Here is a 23,910-nt window from a genome sequence, read left to right as displayed (position 1 = left end):
GAACCGACGGGCCGGAGAGAAACTCCCCCTGAATTCCTCAACATGAAGGTCAGGAGGGAGAAAGCTGGGGTCCGAGTGCTCCTTAACGAGGCATTATAGTTTATCCCTAACCCTCACCCTAACTAACCCTGACCGTAACTAACCCGAACACTAGAGCTAAACCCATACTTTTCCCAGAAATGAACAATCTGTCATCATTTACTCGCCCTCAAGTTGTTCTAAACCTTTATGACTTTCATTCTTCTGCTAAAACAGCAAACACACACTAAACAAATTCTAGTAAACAAACGGTATTAATTACCAACCGACTTCCATTTTCCATTTTATGGACAAAAACCAAAACAAAAAAAGGGGTTTTCAAGCATCCATCCAAAAAAAAAGTTTTGTTTGTTTTTCTGTATGTTAGATTGTGTCCTGATTAATTTAAATAATGTAAAAAAATAATGGCTTTATACCATGATTTACAAAAGAAACACACTAAAATGTCATTCAGTGTCACAATAGTTTATAAACAAAAAGTCTTTAATTCTAAAATGCTTTATTTAAGGCTCACAATCCCCACTTTGCCAATATCCTCCAAATCACATTTAATATTACCTATCCCTTAAGACAATGCATTTATAAAAGAATGTCAATTATTAACTTTGCAAAGCATCTTTAAAGTACAGCACTTTGGCACCATTAATAATGAACAGGTTTATATGCAGGGCAGTGGACTGAAAAACCCTGCAAGGTCTAGAGACACTTTTATACTGTGGGAACTTCTTTAAACTTATTCGCTGTGTTGTTCAAATGCTGTAATGCGTGAGAAGCTGCTAAAGATGAGAATGCAGCGGTTAATCACGTTAATCTAGTGCATATTTACATGTAAACTAAGAGAAAGCTGCGCAGTGAATGCAGAAAGAGCTTCTGTGCGGGACACGTTCTTGCATCTAAAAATGTGAGATGCAGAGCAGTGAAATAGGGGAAAACGATGTCTAGAAACACATTTTTAATTTGTGAACTTCTGAAGTTAACACAACGTCATGTGCGAGACGTTGCAGAAGACATGTGACCCGTGCGAACGGTCAAAGACATCATCTAGTGCATGTTTACATATGAAAAATAATGAAAAAGCTGCGCTGTGAATGCAAAAACACGTTCTGTGTCAACAGCCTCTAATAGCACAGCATGTTTACACAGACCAACAGTTAGACACAGCGCTGATGATGGACGAGCAACACGTCTGTGTGTTCGTGAGGAGCTACGGGACGCTCGCTGATGTTGCTGTGTCCGAGAGCGGCTGCACTAGTTGAAAGAGAAGGAAACGAGAGAGACGCTTCTGAGATCTTGACGGGAAGCAAAACAGCTGCTTTATGTCAAAGGTGCCGAGTATTTTTACTGAGAGCGTGAGAGCCGTTAGAGAGAGAGACGTTACACACACGCACACACACACACACACAGACACTCACAGCTCTGAGAAAAGGGTTCACTCTCTCTGACTGAATGCTGCATGATGGGACTGTGATCTACATACATGTGCAGCTACATATTTATTTCTTTAACAAATGACATCTATTGATGAATAAGCATTCGCTGAAGTTATCAAGAAAATAATTCAGTGTAAGTCTGTGTGTGTGTAGTTGAGATGACCTCAGACTTAGACTCAGACTCAGAGTTTCGAGTAGCTGAACTGCTACTAAAGCCGTATTCGGACAGTAATTGTTTCTCATGGGGTCGTACGGTATATTCATCGTGTACAGGGTTAGTCTGTGTTTTTATTGTCGTCCGCATCCAGAAAGTCAGTGTTTTTCTCCCACCACACGCGTGAAAATCCCCGGCTGAATTACCTACTGTTTTTCCCCAAACACCTGAATCCACATCTCTGAGTTTACAAGAAGAGGTCACTTAAAAATTCACTGTATAAACCCTGTTTGACCCCTGCGGAGCACCGTACAATTACTGTTGCGCTTCGCAACTAATTCGTATGCATTTCAAAGATCAGGCCTACACTTGTATCTCTGAAATGCTGGAAAGTATTTACAATAACTATTTTATTTTTATCTATTTAACAAATATTTCATCACCGCTCAAAAGATAACGAGAAGAAAAGCACGTAAACATTTGAAATGGGACGTTATTATGGCAGCAATTATAGACATATAAGAATAAACCCAGCAGATCTGTGTTCACCTCATGTGTAAATAAGAGGCTGGATTCACTTATTTCTGCTAATTTTCACATTTGTAAAATGACACTATGATAAAATACAATACAAACTATAGTGTGTATTAGGGCTGTCCCCGACTATGGATTTTCATAGTCGAATCAGAATCGTCATGTCTTGCCTATAGTCGACTAATAGTCGAATCATGTGTATGGGGGCGGGGCTTTAACGTTTCAAAGCCGCGATGTACAGAAAATCACACAAAGATATAGAAGAAAATGTATAAAAACATTTTGGATCAATAAAACTAAGAAATAACAACTCCAGAAAGGCCACACTGCAGACAGGATTTGCATTTCACATGCAAATCAAATTAAATCGGCTAAATTACCTGTGCGAGCAGGCCAGCCTACAGCACAACATCGATGCACCGAAAAAATAAACAATTAATTTACTAAAATTAAATTAGAACAGAATAGGCCTATACCTTTCTAATAAATAAAAAATACAAAACGAAATAAATTAGAATCAAGTCACAAGATGAGGAGCAAATGTGTGCAAAATGCCTAAAGTGCAGGGGAACATATATTCAAAACACAAGCCACAAATAGTTAGATTAGATAACCCTGACAGATTAATAAATAAAATAAAAATAAAGAAATTATTAAAATAACGATAGTAGCCAGAATTTTCAACTTTGTCTTTTTAACTGCAGAAACAACAATAAATGCTAAACTGGAGGCAGTCTTTAGCTAAACATGTTCACAGCCTCCAAAAATCAAATTAGAACCGGCTGAAAAGTTTTGAAATCACTTGTGCCCTAATGTTACCTGACCGAGAGAACAAATCCAGTCTTTCACTCTGACTGTGTCCGTTGGAGTCTTTTCAAATTGTGCGCGCGGATAAAATACATTCTAACGTGAAACCCAGTCTATGCGTGAAACGTGTAAACGTTGGCCGGCAGAAGTGCGATTATGGTTTTCCTGATGCTAAATCCAGCCTAGGAGAATATCCTTTCTGATGGTGTACATCCACACTTTAGATTTTCTTATCCCAGACATTGTTAAAGATTTAAATCCTTGCCGCGAAGACGCTCCTCTGTCGGTCACGGATTGAAAGTGAAACTTAAATCTGTCACGGGGTGTTTGGATTTATTCACGCACGTTAAAAAATATTTATTAAAAGCTTCTTTCTTTGCACATTTTTATATACAGCATTATCATAATAGGCTGAATATTAACGTATTGACATAAGAGCTAGTTCTATGTGAAATTGAGCGCCCTCATATAGCCAAAGGGGCATGATCCTCGTTTCAAAACACCTCTGCGAAGATTCAACCATGAGATCGGTAGTCGAATCAGGCTCCTCCTATCCAAGCATCGAATCTTCGACTATTCGGGGTCACCCCTATTGTGTATATCTTCTTATTTAAACAGGATATTTAAATAATCAAATAATAAATGGGACATTAGGTTATTTTCCTATTAGTAAATTAAATATAAATTTATTCTTATTATTTCAAGCATATGATATGTTATTTACAGCAGACATGTGACTGACCACATGATCAGCCCGGGTTCAAAAACTCGCTCTTCACTGTCAACAGCTCACGATCCGAACGCATGAGTTTATCACTGAGGTGCCGTGCTAATGTGTTTTACAGACGTCCACATGAGAAACAATTACCGTGCGAATAGGGCTTTAGACAGGAATGACTTCGGAAAATGTATGTAAGATGTGAAGTGTGTTCAAATGATTTTAGACGAAATTGTGTTGTGCAATTTCATACCGAGAGTACTGGTAAATGTAGTCGCTGTGTTCAGGCCTGTTATCAGCTCCTGCATTCCCTGGGAGTCAAACCCATGACCTTGACTGCTGATAGCGCCGCGCTCCACTACTCTCTAAAGCCTTTCTTTAATCACAGTAAAACATGAACAAACTAAAGCACACAAGCAGCATCACCTTCATTAACTCTCACTGTGAGGATCAGGAAACACTGCAGACCAGAGGACATTTCCAGCCGCTCCGACTGAAGTGTTCCAGGAAAATAGCAGGACAGAAGAACATTCCCAGAGTGTTTATTATATCTCAGAGTCCTGTAGAGTCTCTCATAACTGAGGCGAGAGTGTGGATCTGTGTTCTAGCGTCTCTCTAAACACCACAACAAGCGCTGTTCATCTGTTCATCTGCTGGTTTAAGAGCAGGAGTGTGTTATTGTGCACTGGACACACACTGGGCCCTATTTTAACGGTCTGAAACGCAAGTATCAAGCGTGAAACGCAAGTAACTTTGTGGGCGGATCTCGGGCGCTGTTGATATTACACCGGCGGGATAAATGACTCTTGCGCCCGACGCTAATCTAAAATATGTTGGTCTGAAGTAGCTTCATTACTCATAGGTGTGGTTTGGGCATAACGTGTAATAAACCAATCAGAGCATCATCTTACATTCCCTTTAAGAGCAGGCGTGCTTGTTCCATGGCGGATTGCTATTATAACAGCAGATTTGCCAGGAGCGGTTCACAGCCGAGGAGACCGACTTTCTCGTCAGGGCCGTAAAACACAGAGAAGTGTCATTGGGGATGGAGAAACACACACAGATTAGCTTCGGTTAAACAGGCTTATGATAATTTGGGTAAATGTGTAAGCTAGATTTATGCCTATTTTTCACATCTTCATGGACACCACAATGATTTCCCTCGTGTGTTAATATTTTTCCTTGTAATAATGTATGGTTTTCTAAAAATGTGAACTGCTGTGTGTAGATGAGATAAGCAAAGTGTGTGTGTGTTGTGCACACGCTACATTGATTATGGCCAAGCATGCGCCCTTAAAATAGCATCTGAATAACTAGGAAAAACCTAGTCTAAAGTCAGTGGTGGAATTGTTTTCTGAAACTGCAGAATAGCACCAGGGAACGTTTGCGCCGGAACACGCCTCCTCTTTCCCTGAACCGCCCCCGGGAGCGCAAGTTCATTCCCTAATTTACCGACGTGCGTCTGTGGAGGGAAAAGTCCGCTGTGTGTCGGGTGCAGAATAGGCATGACTCATGCGTCGTGTACAAAGTCTGTTGCGCTGGGTGTGAGATAGGGCCCACTGTGTGTTTATCATTTATTCCTGATTATGAATTGATAAAGAGAAAAATCCCTCTCTGTGATTGACTGGAAAACTTTCAAAGCACTTTGTGTTTCATACTTGTAATGTGATTCTTTATATTTTATATATTCAAAGCTATATTTAGTAATAATTCTCAACATACCATTGTTTTGATGTACACAGTGCTATGCATAAGTTTAGACACCCATGCTAAAGTTGACTAAAAAGAGGAATAAAAAATCATCTTTTGGAAACTGAACTTAATGCCTTAATTTAAAAAATTAGGAAAAATCCCACCTTTAAGGACACCAATTTTCTTTGTGAATGAATAATGTATCGTAAATAAATAAAATACAGGGTGCATAAGTTTGGACACCCCTATGTTAAATTCCCATAGAGGCAGGCAGATTTTTATTTTTAAGTCTTTTTTTTTTTTTTTTTTTGGATTGGCATGGTTTTATTTCAGTTAGCCTAATAGCTAGTTTGATTTGCATTGAGAGATGATCTTATGGAAAGTACTCCATGCCAATCTCTAGGTATGGTGAAGGCTATGTGATGATGTGGGGCTATTTTAATTCCAAAGGCCAAGGGAACTTTATCAGGATGCATAGTATCCTAAAAAATTTTTTTTTTTTTAATACTTAAAAATAAAAATCTGCCTGCCTCTATGGGAATTTAACATAGGGGTGTACACACTTATGCACCATGTATTTTAAGGAAGAACATTTATTTATTTACGATACATTATTCATTCACAAAGAAAATTGGTGTCCTTAAAGGTTGGATTTTTCCTAATTTTTTAAATTAAGGCATTAAGTTCAGTTTCCAAAAGATGATTTTTTATTCCTCTTTTAAGTCAACTTTAGCATGGGTGTATTCACTTATGCATAGCACTGTATTATTATTAATTTGTAAGTATTTTAAAAAGTACTTATTATATAAGTAATGTAATAAAAATGCACAGATAAATTAGACATTCAATGTTGGTAAACTCATTAAAAAATGTAGATCAAGATGTGATTCAGACCTGACGGAGATCTTGCCAGGAAGAGTGAGCTACACACAAACCCAAACACATCACAGCTGCAGCGTGCGCTTTTATGAGACTATAGCATTAGAAGCATGTGATGGCTCAGTAAAGAAGATGTGAGAAATGTGTATAAAATGCTTTTTATAGGCCAGCTCTTGCTCTGTTATGCAAACACTGCTTTTGTAAAGATGTTTACTCGTCTCTGTGTGTTCTTTGCCACTCTGACTGTCTCTGTGGTGTGTGTGTGTGTGTGTGTCTCTGTGGTGTGTGTGTGTGTGTGTCTGTGGTGTGTGTGTTGTGGTGTTTTTGGATGTGGTTTCAGTGTTTTCGGTCGTGTTGATCTGGTTGTGACTGTGTTTCGCTGAACACAACTCTTCGAGTCTGAACACACAGAGGGAAGGATAAATACTGAGCTGGTTCAGCGGTTGTGAAGTGTGTATGTTATCGCTCCACAATAATGACACTTGCTTTGATATGTTGTATTTGGTAATCTACATAATTGTCTCTCTGCGCTGATTAATGAGCCTGAATGTGACTGTTAATTACAGGCCTGTGAAGCAATTTAATTAAAGGAGAATGCAGAAAACCAAGCGCTTTAACTTCTAGTATATAAAACTTTATAATTGAATAAGCCTGTACATAAAAAGATCCAGATTAGACCCCCGACTCGCGTGTCCCGGTTGATCTGACTAATGGAAGATTAGCTCTGATTAGCCATTAATTAGCTAAAGTGTCTCCCACTGACACACTCAAAGCTCCTGGCAGATTAGCCTCAGGTTGGGTCCGCTTTTAGACATGGTCACGGACTGGTATGGGATCATAGGTCATCGAGGCTGACGATATATACTTTAGTTGTATAGCCCGTCCACTTTTTAAGCGCTGCTGGTTCTGGAAGTATTTTTGTCCATTAATTTCTACCAACACTTTTTTTTGTTAAAGTGTTATAAGCCATGAACCAAGCCAGTCAGCTACAAAGAGCATCATAACATTAAACTTTGTTTTGAAGCAAATATTTATTTGAAAATCACAAAGATAAAATCACAGCATAATCGAATTTAAAACCGCTCATTTTAAAAATGTTGAGTGTGATAAAAACATTTTAAGTTTAATACAAAATATGTATTTATATTCAGATATTTAAGTCGACTTGATTTAGTCATTCGCAGTGCTTCATGGGAGTGGGCGGAGCTAATGAGATATATTGGCAGTTGTGCTCGTCTCTGATTGGTGGACATTGCTGTACTGCATCATGGGTAATGTAGTTTTTCTCCATGACTTCTGCTGTTAAACACGATTATTATAAAAGTTGAAGTAATTCATGCTGACACCTTCAGCAGAAGCGAATAGCACCGATTAACAACGTCGTAGCTCACAGTAGGGCTGTCTTGAACGGTTTATGAGCGTTGTATTTAAAATATTAAATATTATAAAATTAAATATTAAACATTAAATATTATATTAAAATGTATTTCCCTGTGGAGAAAATGAATGGAGATTTTACTTCCGGAACCGACTGTTGCGCTCCTTTCAGCTCAATCACATCCAGTAGCGTCAGTGCAGTCAAATCTACAATATTACTGAACATTAATGGTCTTTTAAACTTCAGGAAGATGAAAACCAGGGACATGCAAGGCAAGGCACATTTATTTATACAGCATATTTCACACACTACGGTAATTCAAAGTGCTTTACACAGAAAGGCAATCTTCCAAAATGTCCAATAAAAGCAAGGGAAATTAAACAGTTATAAAAGGTATTAAAAGAGATATAAAGATGATACAATTATAAAAATAATTAGAGTATAAAGATGATACGTGGATAAACTTTTCATCTGGCGTATCATATTTTCCACAGCTCCTTGTTTTACTGTGAGATTTCCCCATGGTGATCACACTGAGTCTGTGCTATTCTCTCGACGAGCCTAACACACCTATCCGATGGACCCCATTTATCCCTAAGATCATACAGGAGGAGCTCTAGGACTGACTCAGGGTAACCTCGGGTTCACTAACCCATCAGTCCAAACCCCACAGAACCTCGAGTTTAATCACCACAGACCCAGGCCATCACAGACCCAGGCCATCACAGACCCAGGCCATCACAGACCCAGGCCATCACAGACCCAGGCCATCACAGACCCAGGCCATCACAGACCCAGGCCATCAGCAGGGGTTCATCTCTTAACTTCCCCAATGTAGTCATTTATGTTTGTCTCTTACCCAGTTCTCAGTGCCACTTGAGTTCAGATTAGAATCAGGAGGAGGAATACAGTGCAGTCAGTCGGACGTACAGTGGATACCGTTATACAAAGGATTTAAATTGTAAAACAATTCAGATGTAAAGGTTTATGAGTGATGTTTAATCCTGCTGTATTGTGTGAGTGTATCGCAGCACACATTAGTGTAGATAAATACAGCAGCTCATGTTAACGCTGACCTTAAACACTAATGTTTGCCTGACCTTAATCTCAAACATACACTCCGAAATAAAAACAGGCTGATCCCAGAATTACAGTCCAATTTGACATTTGCCCCGGAGGCTTAACAGAGCTCAAAAATACATGTTTATTAGATCATTTCTACTGTTCATATTTGTGTTTTTGATGTGATCTTTGACTGTTGAAATCTGTGGTGTTCTTGCAGTGTGATGCACATTTCAAGTCAGTCACATAAACATGTAGATTGGCCTAAAATTGTCAAAAAAAAATATGAAATTGTTCATTAAAAACTGGTTTTGAAAACATAATATATACAAATTTATAAATAAATATGCTTTAAACTAAAAACACTGTAGTATGTTCCCTTAAACCAGAGCTAAAGTTCAGATTAAAGTCTTTCTCACATTAAAATGTATTGTGTAAAATGTAAAAGTAATGAACAAGAACGTGACGCCGCACATCAGATGATTATTTTAACGTCATGATGATTTAGAGTCATGAGTTTGTGCTGTAAAAGGAGTAACTCTGGAGTGTGTATGTGCTGTATGATTATGATTGCAATTGAAATTAATCTATTCATTGTCTTTGTGTTTTTATAATGGTTTCCTCATTCTAACTCTGCAGATGACTGACAGGACATGCTGTCACTCTGTCGTCATGGCGATGGTCTCTTTAGCCTGGCTCCTCCCACTCATCACTGCCACGCCCTTCCCCAGGGATCTGCAGCCGATCAGTGTGGTGGGACTGGAAGGTGAGTCACATGATTTTTGTTTGCTCTGCTAACATTTTTAATGGCCCTCCTTCAAAGATTCTGCTTTGTTGTAACTTTATTAAATAGTTGTCTGAAGCAGAATACGTCTCATTTTTTGCTCATTCTTCTAACTTATTGGCTTTTGATAGCAATAAATGGCATATTTCACAACATTTACTGAGCTGTTTCTGACAAATGGAACAGTATTTCTTTCTTTTACCCAAAATCTTACAGTAATAGAGCGACTTTATTCAGCTGAATAACACTGTTAACATTTGATTTACACATGAACATGAAGTAAACTACATACAAACACCCAACAGCAGTTGTGAGATTGAAAGCCTCATGATGGTTTGAGGGTTGATTGACTGAAGTGTTCCTGTGCTCCACAGACTCACTCCTGTATCCCAGTTTCCGGGGTCTGATGTCACACAATAACTCTGAGCGTCTCGGGCTGGACTATCAGCGGATGATCAGGATCCAGCATATGCTGTACATCGCTGCCAGGTCTTTCATCACTGTCAGTCCGTTCACACGCGTCCAAGATCACTGAAGAGAAATCTGTGCACTGAAACACATGCTGTGCTGGAAACACTACTGGAATTATGCTAATGTGAACGTATAGATACAGTGTAAAAACTTGACTCGATTAAAAGCCGAGTATTTTGTCAAAACATGCTTGAGTGAAAGTAAAAAGCTTTACATTTTATTTATTACATTGTTTATTTGGGGCATTTGGTTGTTTTTCTCTGCAAATATTGATATACTATTAATGATAATTAAATATTAAATATAAAAATATAAAATTAAATTGATATCTTTCAGCATATAGTGTAATTAATTGACAGTCCTAATTGTTAATCAATGTAATATTTATTTATGTAAATATAATGAGTATATAATGAGAGTATCACTGATCTACTCTGTGATAAGAACATCAATTTATATTTACAATGAGTTCAACATTTATAATATTTATTAAAATAGCAATTGTTTTTTGATGTTTAGACCTGTAGTGGGCTGATACTCCTGACCAATCAATCTCAGTGTGAAAACTTGTCTTCTACAGGAGATATCTCTCACCTCACAGCTCGTAAAAGTTCTGCTTTGATGTTAAAATGGTATTTTGCAAGTACTTTTCTAGTCAAAAGTAAAAAGTACTCTTTATTTTCTTTGGAAATGTAAAAGCACAAGTTATTCCATTTAAATTACACTGTGAAGTACATATCCCTCAAAGTAATACTTGAGTACAGTAATGAAGTCAGATCACCATTTTACACCTTTGCTGAATTTTGATGAAATGTGGTTCTGTTAGTCAATGGTATATTTTGTTAAATGTATAATGTCACTGAGAACAGCTGGAGAAATCATTCATCTACACAGTGTGACGATTTCTTGTGTTTCCTCCTGTTTAGAGACCATGTATTTGTTGTGAATCTCACTGCATCAGTGGATAAAATCATCCCACAACAGGTAAACACACACACACACACACACACTCACTCACACAGGAGCACAGTCACACGCACTCGTGCACATTCACACACACGCACACATACACACACTCTCTCTCTCTCACACACACACACACTCTCACCATCTCTCTCTCTCTCACACACACACACTCTTTCTCTCTCTCTTTCTCTCTCACACACACACACACTCACTCTCTCTCTCTCTCTCTCACACACACACACACACTCTCTCTCTCTCTCTCTTTCTCTCTCTCTCTCACACACACACACACACACACACACTCACTCTCTCTCACACACACACAGACACACTCTCTCTCTCTCTCTCTCTCTCTCTCTCTCTCACACACACACACGCAGGTGTAACCGTCATACGTGAGGTCTTACAGTACTCTGTTGTTTCAGATCCTGACGTGGAGATCCACAGACGTGACGAAGTGCACCGTGAGAGGCAGAAACAGTGTGAGTGTCTCATTACAGCAGATCTGAGATCAGAGGACGAGTGAAGCCACACACAGCTGGAGTAAAGATGTGTCCCTGTGGGAAAGTGTCACACACTCAGAAGAGCCACTGAATTTACTCTGTGCTGGACCACAAACATTCAGAGACATTCAACAGATGTTTTTCACTCAGAGGAACTGATGATGGGATTGTGTGTGTTTGACTTTCAATCATTCATCTTCTGTTTGCTTTCAGGATGAATGCTATAATTATATCAAAGTTCTCGTGCCTCGTAACGACGAGACTCTGTTTGCCTGTGGAACCAACGCGCTGAACCCCGTCTGCCGAAACTACAGAGTGAGTTCACAGATTCACTGATCTCATCTGTCCATCAGCGCCATCACATGGCCAGATGTTTAATCGCTGCCCTGTTGTTTATGCTCAGCTGAGTTCGCTGGAGCAGGTCGGTCAGGATCTGTTGGGTCAGGCCCGATGTCCATTTGAGTCTCGCCAGTCCAACGTCGGAGTGTTTGCAGGTGAGCTGCGGAAACACACACACACACACACACACACACGTACAACATTCACATCCAGTCACGTGCTCAGCAATACAGGCGTCCAAAGCATTTGGGTTTCTGTATGCATGTGTAAGGGCCCGACCCATAATATGAAGGATTTTAATGATGATTGATGATTTTTACTGATTTTACTTTACCCATATTTACTGACCAGAGAACTATGACCCACATAAATGTTTTGTCCGTAGCCGATCACCTGTGATTGATTAATTAATAGCTTTTTATTGACATGTTAAGCAGAGACCCGAGTTTGAGTCACTTCACTTCATGTGCGTTTGTGTTTCAGGCGGTCATTTCTATTCGGCCACAGTGACGGACTTCCAGGCCAGTGATGCGGTGATCTACAGGAGTTTAGGAGGAGAGGGCCGGCCCGTCCTGCGCACCGTCAAATACGACTCCAAATGGCTCAGAGGTGCCGCTTTAACTTCATCAGGACGTTCATATGATTCCTCAGATCATGTGTGTTGTTGAGGAGACTGGGCTGCTAGTTAAAGGGATGGTTCACCCAAAAATGAAAATCATCTCTATATATTTACTCTCCCTCAAGCAGTGTTTCCCCTAGAATTTATTCCAGCAGCGGTGCTGTTACGTGCCGGAGGTTGTTACCAAACCGCGCGCGGGGGGGTCCGGGGGTATGCACCTCCGGAGGAAGGATTTTTTTAAATAACCCCTTGCTTAAACCATGACTTTTTTTTTGTGGATAGAAATGGACATTTTTAGACATACAAATATGACACACCATCAACAGATTCAAGGCATGATTATTGCAGTACGTAAGGTGACCAACCTCCAGGGACGTGCAGAGAGTTCATCAGGGGCAGGGGCTCAAATGTAAAAAAGGGGCAATATGTAAAAAAAAAAATATATATATATATATATATATAGGCTATAGTATATATGTGTGTGTGTGTGTGAAAAGTTTGGATACTATTTTATGTTTTTGCAAGAAGTCTTATACTCATCAAGCCTGCATTTATTTAATCAAAAATACAGAAAAAACAGTAGCCTAAAGGCCTGTTCACACCGGGACGAATTTCGCGCGCGATATTCGCCGACGTTTAACGCCTCGTGACTAAACAAAGGGCGCCAATGTGAGTGTGCACACCGACGCGAAAAACGCCACGCGTAAAAGCGTCATTTTTAAAAAAACGCCTCGGGTTCGTTTTTTTGGTTTGACGCGCCGCGTCAAAAACTATCCGACCAATGAGATTGGCGCTTTTGCTCACGTGTCTGGAGCTTCTGAAGTTACAGTAAAACACAACTTGGGGGCGCTCAAACACAAAACGGTCTTGCCGAGCACACATACAGGCGAAGAAGATAGCGTCTACACTGCTGGGAAGAAATAAGACGAGGAAGATGCAAGGCAAGATGAATGTAGAGCTGCTGGCCTCGTTGGTGTCGGAACATAAAGAACTAACGTTATATGACAAACGCGACTACAAAAATCTTGATAAAAGAGAACTGTTATGGAGTGGTATTGCAGAGTAAATGGGCCTTGATGGTGAGTTTCATTTTACTTCATTGTCTTTCATGTACATAGGCTTGTAACTTTTTCCCACGAACGTTTGACAATCGCGCCATCTAATGTCAGGGAATGAATTTACATGTTCACTCGGCTCATCGTCAGCGAAAATCGCTTGGGTGTGAACACAAAAAACGCGTTGAAAAACGCTGGCGAATAACGCGCGCCGATATTCGTCCCGGTGTGTACGGCCCTTAATATTGTGAAATATTATTACATGATGTTCTTTTTAACTTTTTATTAATCAAAGAATCTTTAAAAAAAAAAGAGCATCAAAGGATCATGTGACACTGAAGCCCCACAAAGTGGCAAAGCAGAGAATGTGGAAGTTATCAGAACACGTCTTTCTACTTGGTGATAAGAGAATGTGGCCTACAGTATGTGTAATGCCTTAAAGTCCACATGAATTCAAAATTGACCATATTTACTTTGTTTGCCTAAATTGTTAGTTTTGTGGTGAACAATTCATCCATGCAAGTCAATCCACACCAAAATTTTTTTTGGCTTTGTAATCTTTAATCAAAATCTGAAAATGTCCCTCCCCTCTGCCTTGGAGGACCTTCCCTGATGACGTATGCTTGACAACTTGGGTTGAGAAACGCTTAACCACTCCCCTCAAATCGTTAGTCTGTAATGAGCGAGAGATGGAGAGGAGGAGCGCTAGAGTAAAACCCTGCCCTCTGTTCAATATGCCTTTTCACTGGGAAATACGTCACAGCACTGGAGAAAAGTCGTTTGCAACTTCCGGTTCACGCGGACTTTAAACGTAGAAAAGGTCTGTTTGTGATTAGCCTATTTATAACTACCTAATAGTGTTGTCACGGTACCAACAGTGCTGTCGCAGGTGGGGTGCGAGGCCCTGTGCGAACTTAAAATGCGAGGCCCTGCTCTTTGACGTGGATGCTTAATTGCGCATGAATAACAGTCACACGTAGCTGTTCTAGTTTTATTGCACGCATAATCTTGCTGCAATACGTTTCTATCAAGTAGAATAATACAGCATAATCATGAACGTAGTCTCAGCTGTGCAACGAGTGGCTTTACATCAAGTCAGCTCGAGAATTTTCGTGTGAATACATACATGTACGTGTAACTTAATGGTCCAGTGGTAGAACTTTCGCCTAGCGTGTCAGAGTTTCTGGGTTCTAATCCGCACTCGTAGGCTATAGTTTTTTTTTCTTCTCGTATCGTTTTTTTTTTTCTCATCAAAATGAAAGATTATGTTCATCAGTGGTTGTATATCAAGCAGGGACACGTTTGTGTGCATTATGTTTTGTGATTTCACCAGAACGAATAGAGAGTCTCCGCAACGGATTGAAGCGCGCGTCCGAGTGAAGATGTGCGAGTGCGGCGTGTGCGCGAGCCACACGAGAAAACACTGTATCCGCGCCACTGATCGCAGCAGCAGCGAGCACTTTGATCACTTGATTTAAACAACACATTTCAGCGCTAGATCGTCTCTTATTTAAAAAACGAACGAAATGAATGCTCTGCCAGTTAACTGGAGATGTTTTATTTATTTGTAGAATTGGTACATTTGTACATACATGCGAGATGTTTTAAAAAGTGATGAGGACATGTCCCACCTGCAAATTACGCCTATGACCACAGATATTTATCCTCATCCCTCACCTTGGACTTCACCGTCGTCCTCAGTGCCCACGTTCCCGTCCTGCTGTTGATGAAGCCCGCTAGGCTCTGCCACAGTGTCGGCGTGGGTTATGCAGATGCTAGCTGTTGCAAGTGCTGATAAATTTATACAGCGATCCCCCACAGTGACTTATGAAAGTCTTCCTTCTTTTCTTTTCGTTCTCTTGCAGCTGACATGTTGGCTTTCCCTCGCTTTAGCTTTCCCCCTCTCCCGTCTTCAGTGAGGACGCATTACGTAATAACATAGCGCAATGAAAAACCCACTTAATTTGTTGGATTTGTTTTGTTGTTTTTTATTAGTTTTTTATGTGACCTTGACAGAAACATGTCATTGATACAAAATCATACATAACTAATGTATTAATAAAACAGAAAAAAAACAAAAAAACGGTTGCACAGTCCGCACAGTCTATGCGACGGCTCTGTATCAATACCAGTGAAAATCTACGGTTCTCAGTACCAATTTCGCAGTTCGTACCGCTTTCTCCTTTCCACAAGCGCTTGCTCTCCCGTGGCGTCTGTCGTTGCTATGCAACCATGAACGCCTGGAAAAACGAGCGCGCCGCGTCACTTCTATTATGAGCGCGCTTACAAGTGGATTCAGAGCCACCGCATTAGCAGCGCCGCCGGTCGCCATGTCTAAGTGTTTTTTGGTGTGTAAGTGAATGAAGTGAATGTCGTGATATTACTGATCTTGCAGCGGCGCTGAAAATCCAGCTTTAAAGTGCTCCACACTGCTCTGGGGGGTTAAAGTGTAAATTGCAGGTTAACCACCACAACCAATTAATGTGTAAATTAAAGTGCTCAATATGTATATATTTAAAAATTTCTGTCTGAAAATGCGTTAAAATAACATGTATTGGGGTTTCTTCAAAGCTAGCGTGTTTTTTACAGTGACTGGGTGATGACGTCACAAGAGGGAGTAGCAACCCATCCTCTGCTAGATTCCTGATGTTTGTGGCTTGACTATGGAGAACGACTGGAGACTGATAACATTAGGGAACAAGCCAAAGTCTTTTCTAAATCTTGCCGTCATGTAGAATAGCAAGGAGGGACAACGACTGAAGACATTATTTACTTACATGGTGTCAGCAGTCCTAATCAGAGCTGTAGAGATGCACACACTGCACAGGCACAATGGCGCTTTGCCGGCATCTGCTGACAGAACGCGATATTGTCAGTGCTAAAACACAACTCCGCTACAACACGGAGCTGTCGCGAGATACGCGCCTTTAACTGGATTAAGCCGAGAAAAGCCGTTCTGGACGGAGCGAGCTCAAGGCGGATGAGCCCGCGGGAGGGAAGTGTGTTTCTGCGGCGGGGTCCAGTTAGCGAAAGATGAACAAAAACCACCGAGTGCTGAGCAACCGATCTCTGAACGCCGTGGAGGTGAATTTTGATGTATCCGTACATCCCGCACAAACACAATAGTTAACCATTTTTGCTAGCTAGGTCTCCAATATAACTGCTAGCCTACTTGCCGTTAGACTAACGGTAACTCTAGGCTTGGAGTCCCTCTTATGATGTCACACCCAGCCTAGTGGAAGGGTGGGGGAGTGCTCAAAACCACTGTAGAAAGTACCAACTTTTCATATTATATTCAGCATTTTGGTATAAAAAACATTCAAAACAATGGTGGGCGGTTTTTATCTTTATGTTTAATAAGCACATTGCATTATCTTCGTGAAAAATGTAACCTGCAATTTACACTTTAATAAAGGCCTTCTGAAGTGAAGCCATGCGTTTGTGTAAGAAAAGTATCCATATTTAACACGTTATATAGTAAAATTCTAGCTTCCGGCCAAATGGTCAAACGCAGTCTCTTCTTACGCCTAAAGCGCAATTCGCCTGAAAGAAGAATGTCATAAACACTAGGATGACTTGAGGGAGAGTCAATCATGGGATCATTTTCATTTTTGGGTGAACTATCCCTTTAAGTGAGTGAATCAGACACCCCATGTTCACCTGAGTTGTGTTGTCTCTGCAGAGCCTCACTTCCTGCATGCTGTCGAGTACGGGAACTATGTGTATTTCTTCTTCAGTGAGATCGCAGTGGAGCACAGCGCTGCTGGGAAGGTGAAGCATGAGTCTGAGACACAGAAGCGCACCGTATCAAACAGCTGAAGTGTTTCTGATAGTCCCTCTCCTCTTCCTCGTGCTGTAGGTGGTGTATTCGCGCGTGGCTCGCGTGTGTAAGAACGACCGCGGCGGCTCCACGCGTGTGCTGGATCGCTACTGGACGTCGTTCCTGAAGGCGCGGCTGAACTGCTCAGTTCCTGGAGAAACGTTCTTCTACTTCGACATCCTGCAGTCGCTCACTAACGTGCTCCAGATCAACCAGCGGCCGGCGGTGGTGGGAGTCTTCACCACACAGATCAACAGGTACACACACACACACACACACACACACACACTCACTCACACACACAGTCAACCAGCGGCCGGCGGTGGTGGGAGTCTTCACCACACAGATCAACAGGTACACACACACACACACACACACACACACTCACTCACACACACAGTCAACCAGCGGCCGGCGGTGGTGGGAGTCTTCACCACACAGATCAACAGGTGCGCACACACACACACACACACACACACACACACACACACACACACACACACACACTCACTCACACACACAGTCAACCAGCGGCCGGCGGTGGTGGGAGTCTTCACCACACAGATCAACAGGTACACACACACACACACACACACACACACACACACACACACTCACTCACACACACAGTCAACCAGCGGCCGGCGGTGGTGGGAGTCTTCACCACACAGATCAACAGGGACACACACTCACACTCACACTCACAGTCACACAGAAACACCATATGTGTGTTAACTCTGTCTGTGTGTCTCAGCATTCCCGGTTCAGCGGTGTGTGGGTTTTATCTGGATGACATCGAGCGAGTGTTTAATGGGAAGTTTAAAGAGCAGAAGAACAGTGATTCGATGTGGACGTCAGTGCCTGAGGAACACGTGCCCAAACCACGGTGAGATGCTCGCCAAGAGAACCTCACTTTAAAGCATATTTTATAACAGAATATATAAAGCAAACATTTTAACAAAACTCTATGAATGACAGTAAAGTAACCCTGGTGTGTGTGTGTGTGTGTTCAGTCCGGGATCGTGTGCAGGTGAAGGTTCGGCGTCCTCCTACTCGTCCTCTGTTCAGTTTCCAGACTCTGTGCTGTCGTTCATTAAGACACACCCACTGATGGACGAGTCTGTGCCGTCAGTCAACAGCCAACCACTGATCACCAGCACCGCCAGCAGGTACACTCACACACACACTCATATACACACTCACTCACACACACAATTACACACACGGTCACACTCACACACGGTCACACACACACACACAGTTACACTCACACACCCCCTGACATGAGTGTGTATTGTGCAGGTATAAACTGACTCAGATAGTTGTGGACACAGCCGCCGGGCCTCATAAGAACCGCAGTGTTGTGTTTCTGGGCTCTGAGGACGGGCGGGTTCTGAAGGTTCTGACCAGCACTCAAACCAACGGCTCGCACGGGTCCAGACTCCTGGAGGAGCTCGACGTGTTCAATCCCACGCAGTGAGTGTCCGACCGACAGCTCATCATCAGTCTGAACATATACAGGCAAACCAGAAGTTATTCAGACACCAGATATCATTTTTTATATTTCTTCACTAGTGTGATCAGGACCCTATAGTGTATACACTACTGTGAGTGAGGAGAGCAGAATAAAGTAAACTGAGGCATATTATACCCAAATATTCTTCATATAGCGACTACCAGTGACATTTATAAACATTTGGGACCAAAAATGATTGGGACACTTTGAGCTGATCATGTTTTGCTGAAGTGTGTTTTCTTTAATTGCTAATGCTCTTTTTACACACAGACTGAACACAATGAAGCATTGCTTGGTGATTGGTTGAGCTAAACTGGTATTATCTAATTGTGTAGTTAAATTTAACAGCTGACAGATATTCAACATAATTCATGTGTGAGACAGTCTAACAGAAGGACGGACAAAACCAGTCAAATATCAGCTGAGTTCTGCTCATATTTTATTACCATGTTCTAAACTATAGCGAATAAACTGTGATGATGTGAGAAATGTTGAAGGAGTCTGAATATATCTTGGTTTGGCTGTCTGCTTCTGCTTGTAGATGAACGTGACCTCTCTCCAGCGCACTGATATAAAGCCTATCGTTGCAGGTGTAGCGGAGACCGCAGGGTTCTGGGTCTGGAGCTGGATAAGGAGCATCACGCTCTGTTTGTGGCGTTCTCCAGCTGCATCATCAGAGTTCCTCTCAGCCGCTGCGCTCGACACGACACCTGCAAGAGGTCAGACCAGGTCACATGATCAATCACCTGCACCCACATATCAACGTTCCAGTAAAATACTAGATTTACCTTCATTAAACCTGCAGAAAACATGCAACCAGTGAAGATTTCACTAGTATTTTATTAAACTCATAACTCTCTCTGTTCCTCCACAGACGCTGTCTCGACACACATGACCCATACTGCATCTGGCTGCGGACCGGGCGCTGTGCTGACATGGCCCCGGGATTCAAGTAAGAGTGACATCACTTCCTGCTGCATGATCAGTGATCGGTCATATCACACTAACTTTCCTGTCTGTGTTTTAATGATGAGCAGGGCAGGTTTTGAGCAGGACATCGATGGTGACCAATCATATTTACTTGACACGTGCCCCGGTGAGTGAGTCACAGCAGTGATGCTTCAGTTCGTCATATTCTAATGTCAGATAAATGGAAATATTGTTCTAGTAAGTACATGTGAGATCATTAAACACTTCACTCTGCTGTTATGAAGTCAAGCTCAACCTGTGAAGACACTAGATGAACTGAATATTCCAGTATTCTGTAATTGTGTTGTATAATGTAGCAAACATTTATATATATATAAACACTGTCATAATACTGACTGTTCTAATACTAATGTAAACTAATTCTAATCTGTTCTATGTTTACATGTGCTCAGATGTGATGTCCGCCGCAGGAAGTGATGTGAACTCAGCTGTGGATTTAGCGTCTGGTCAGTGTCACACACATTATGATGTCATGTCTGATTATTGCTGGGGCTAGTTGAGTGTGTGAGTGTGTGAGGTTCAGTGCTAACGTCAGTCACAAGGCAGTTTACTGCAATTTACAATCTACTGCATTCTTCATTGCAGCATATAATTAAAATAGTGCAAAGCAACGTACAGTCAAACCAAGATCTACTCAGACACCTTCTGAATATCTGCCAGCTGTTAAATTTAACTACACAATTAGATAATACCAGTTTAGCTCAACCAATCACCAAGCAATGCTTCATTGTGTTCAGTCTGTGTGTAAAAAACTCCCAAATATGTATAAATGTTACTGGTAGTCGCTATATGAAGAATATTTGGTATATGTCACAGTTTACTTTATTCTGCTCTCCTCACTTACAGAAATGAGCTATAGTGTCCTGATCACACTAGTAGAAAAATATAAAAAATGATATCTGGTGTCTGAATAACTTCTGGTTTGACTGTATTTAAGAACAAAAAAAATGAATGAGATTCAAAGATAGAATGAATGTGTCTGTGTCTGCAGGAGTGAAGCAGCTTCCTGATGCGGCGAGCGTGAGCGACGGCTTCCACTACACTCTTCTGGGCGCGTGTGTGTTGGTGGCGTTCGTATTGGGTGCGATCGCGTCGGGTTTACTGGTGTCGTGTTTCTGCGGTCAGAGATCCCAGCGAGAACAAGAGCCCGAGGCGCCGCTTCCACACGCGCTCTCGCTCAACAGCCTCGCCAAACTCAACCGCCTGCTGGACGCCAAACAGGACAAGAACGACATCACTTCCTCCCAGAACTACAGCTCCGGCCCGCCCTGCCGGCAGCCGCCCGTCAAACCACACGCAACCGTGGAGGAAGAGCTGGTCTCGACGCTGCCCACCCCGGACTCCACCCCCGAGCTGCCAGTCAAGAACTTAAAAGCTCTGAACAGCCAATGGGAGAGAAGCCACACCCACAACTCCACCCTGCAGGGGTTTCCAACCAATCAGACACTTTCCATCAATCACACAGCTTCGGAAAACCACAGCGACGACATATTCAAACACGTCCCGCAATCCGAAGTGCGTGATGTGACCAATCCAGTGTCGTACAGCCTGACGTTACAGATGCCCTCCTCATACTACAGTTGCCTAAAAGAGACGCCTGAAACCACAACGCTTCAGCAGGTTCCACTGCAAACGCTTCCCGAACGGCCACACGGCATCACCGTCCAATCACAGCGCAAAGTCCTCATCAAGATGGGAAACGGGGTCACAACGGCCCGCCAGCACACTTTCAACCAGAAGTCGTCGCTCGCGGGCAACATCTACGAGACACACAGGCCGCTAGTCGCGGGCGGCTCGTGTCTGACGCGACAGCACAGCTACAGCGAGCCTCCTCTCCTCCAGCGCACGGCTCTCGTCAGACGCACCGCATCGCTCAAGCCACAGATCCCCCCTAAACCTGTGAACATACCCGCCAGAACTCTACACCTGCACCTGCACACACAACCACTGACCTCTGACCCCGAATGACCCCACCAGCTGCACAGAACAACTAGAGGGAAGGTTCGGAACTGAACACTAGCACACTGATCACTGCACAGCATATACTGTAGCGAACATGATCTCATTATAGCGCATGTTTAATTCAGCATGTGGCGTCTAAATATCTTTCAGATAAAACTGCTAGTTTACATTTTAACACAATTATGAATGATGTTTGCAGATAAACGAGCTCTGTGTCCAACGACAGTTTATTATTTTTTCATGTTTTGTTCATTCTGATAATCTTGTCAAATGAAACACAACTTTTATGAATTTTGAAGACTACAAACAATCAGCAGAAGTAAAAAGCTAAAGTTACACCACTACACCAGTCACATGACTTCAACATCGCCTACATTAAGCTTCTCGTTCAGTCTTTGTTTAAAATCTACAAGTTGGAAAGTTAGAATTTTGAGAATAGTTTGCAAGAACTCGATTATAAACACAAAGTCGCTAGTGAGTAGATGAGTTTGCCTGATTAATGTCCCTATTTTCCCGCTTAATGCCACTTGTAAGCAAACGTCTTTTTAAAGACATGTAAAAGCTTAAAGCATGAGTGGGAATTACTCTTAGAATAAATCATAAACATATCTTAAGCTTGTGTTCACCACAGACCTTATTACAGAAACACATCAAAATCCCACTGACTTCAACATGATGGAACCAGTTGTTCAAAAATAACTAGCTTCTTGAAGGTCATGTCAAGTGCATTGCATTGTGGGATCGAGTATTCCATCATGGTGTTCCTTCACATACAGTGTCCAGTAAGCATCTGCAGGGCTAGTGTGCTAGTGTTCTCTTCTGAACGTCATTCCAGTTCAGATATAGATTCAGATAAAAACAATGCAGTTGCCGCACACTGAACTCTGAATCATGAGTGTGTGTGTGTGTGTGTGCACCAGTGACACGATGCAATATTAATGTTTCTGTTTTCATCGCGGAGGAAATGAGACCCGGAGAACGACTCGAGCCGGATTGAACCCATCCATGCATTAGTAATATCTCAGAAGCATCACATCACACTGACGTTATTAAGGCAGAGGAGTTGATTATGATGTGTTTGCATTCATGTGTGCCTTACGTGGTGTTTGTTAGAGAGCAGAGGTCAGAGGTGAGGATGCTGACACTAACCCATAACACTCATCATCACAGACGCCTCCTGGAGTCCATCAGCTGGTGCAGGACCGTATGAAGAGCAGAACTTTCACACACAGGTTTCTTTCAGCTGTAAATGTCACGCAGAAGACACGAGCCTCCAGAAATACTGCTGACATTCACTTTAAAATCATTAATGCTGCATTTTGCTTGCAGAAATACCCACATTTGTTCACCAAGCACAGATACTTCTGCAATATTTCCAAAAGTGACTTTTTTCAGGGCCTGCTGCAAAGATGAGCAACAGGATGTGATGTCATGCTTGCTTTAATAAACTATGCAAAAGGATAATTAATAAATGCTGTGCTCTCACACTACAGGACATTCTGAAGGCTTTATTCTTTTAAACTGGTTTGATGCTGAACGACCTGAATGAGTCCAGTCTTCAACAAATAACCACAAACGCTCTTCACTTTTTATACATTTTTCAGGTAAACAAGATTTAATAATGTCTTCAGTCATGTTGCTTCTCCAGTAAATGTATCTTGATTTAAGAGTGTTGAGATGTTGTGCTGGAAAACAAGACGGAGACGCTGAAGTACAAGAGCGTGTTTTTGCAGTGCATGTTGGGTTTTCAGCCGAGATCAGAGACGTTTAGAGCTTTTCACTGCACAGAATCACAGGTCAGAGTTCAACCAACTTCTGTATGCTGTAAAGGACACAATTTCATGCTTGTATACCTGCCGCCCTGTGTGTGTGTGTGTGTGTGTGTGTGAGAGAGATGCACCCTCTGACAGTAGCTCCGCCCACCTGATCAGCAGAGGCCGTGATTGGTGCAGCCTGAGGGTTTGTATCACACATATTCTTGAATGTGTTTAATAAGAGCACTATATTCTGTGAGATGTGTATGAATGTGTGTAAACTCACTGAACATTAATGATAATAAACACTGGCACAATCATGTCAAAACACTCATGCTATGCACTTAATAAAAACATTGCTAAAAGATGCTAATGTACAAAATGCAATATTTCAGTGTTTTCACTAGATCACATGATCTCTTCAGATCCCTGGTGCGA

The 23,910-nt window shown here is 41.8% G+C and overlaps 1 protein-coding gene across 4 annotated transcripts in view; it reads left to right on the top strand.

Annotated features, from left to right (window-relative positions):
* Nucleotides 1-23,803, top strand: part of sema6ca (sema domain, transmembrane domain (TM), and cytoplasmic domain, (semaphorin) 6Ca) — a 25,586-nt gene extending 1,783 nt beyond the window's left edge. For 2 of the 4 annotated variants that reach the window (XM_084424512.1, XM_084424514.1), the window contains exons 2-19: nt 1-48; nt 9,333-9,459; nt 9,852-9,966; nt 10,875-10,932; nt 11,340-11,396; nt 11,631-11,732; nt 11,821-11,911; nt 12,240-12,365; nt 17,113-17,201; nt 17,290-17,507; nt 18,005-18,136; nt 18,264-18,419; nt 18,553-18,726; nt 19,357-19,485; nt 19,641-19,718; nt 19,804-19,862; nt 20,149-20,202; nt 20,748-23,803. The exon at nt 1-48 is cut by the window's left edge and continues 51 nt beyond it. In XM_084424512.1, the coding sequence (XP_084280638.1) occupies nt 1-48; nt 9,333-9,459; nt 9,852-9,966; nt 10,875-10,932; nt 11,340-11,396; nt 11,631-11,732; nt 11,821-11,911; nt 12,240-12,365; nt 17,113-17,201; nt 17,290-17,507; nt 18,005-18,136; nt 18,264-18,419; nt 18,553-18,726; nt 19,357-19,485; nt 19,641-19,718; nt 19,804-19,862; nt 20,149-20,202; nt 20,748-21,724 (2,790 nt within the window). In that variant the 3' untranslated portion in view covers nt 21,725-23,803. Of the gene's footprint in view, nt 49-6,593; nt 6,708-9,332; nt 9,460-9,851; nt 9,967-10,874; nt 10,933-11,339; nt 11,397-11,630; nt 11,733-11,820; nt 11,912-12,239; nt 12,366-17,112; nt 17,202-17,289; nt 17,508-18,004; nt 18,137-18,263; nt 18,420-18,552; nt 18,727-19,356; nt 19,486-19,640; nt 19,719-19,803; nt 19,863-20,148; nt 20,203-20,747 lie in introns of all 4 variants that reach the window. The other 2 variants (XM_084424515.1, XM_084424513.1) reach the window with 2 other exon arrangements.
* Nucleotides 23,804-23,910: the final 107 nt, after the last annotated feature.

This window comes from Rutilus rutilus (assembly GCF_951802725.1).
Source record: "Rutilus rutilus genome assembly, chromosome: 11".
Lineage (NCBI taxonomy): Eukaryota > Metazoa > Chordata > Actinopteri > Cypriniformes > Leuciscidae > Rutilus > Rutilus rutilus.
The sequence above is the reverse complement of the archived record's forward strand: the minus strand, read 5'-3'. Positions and strand labels throughout refer to the sequence as shown.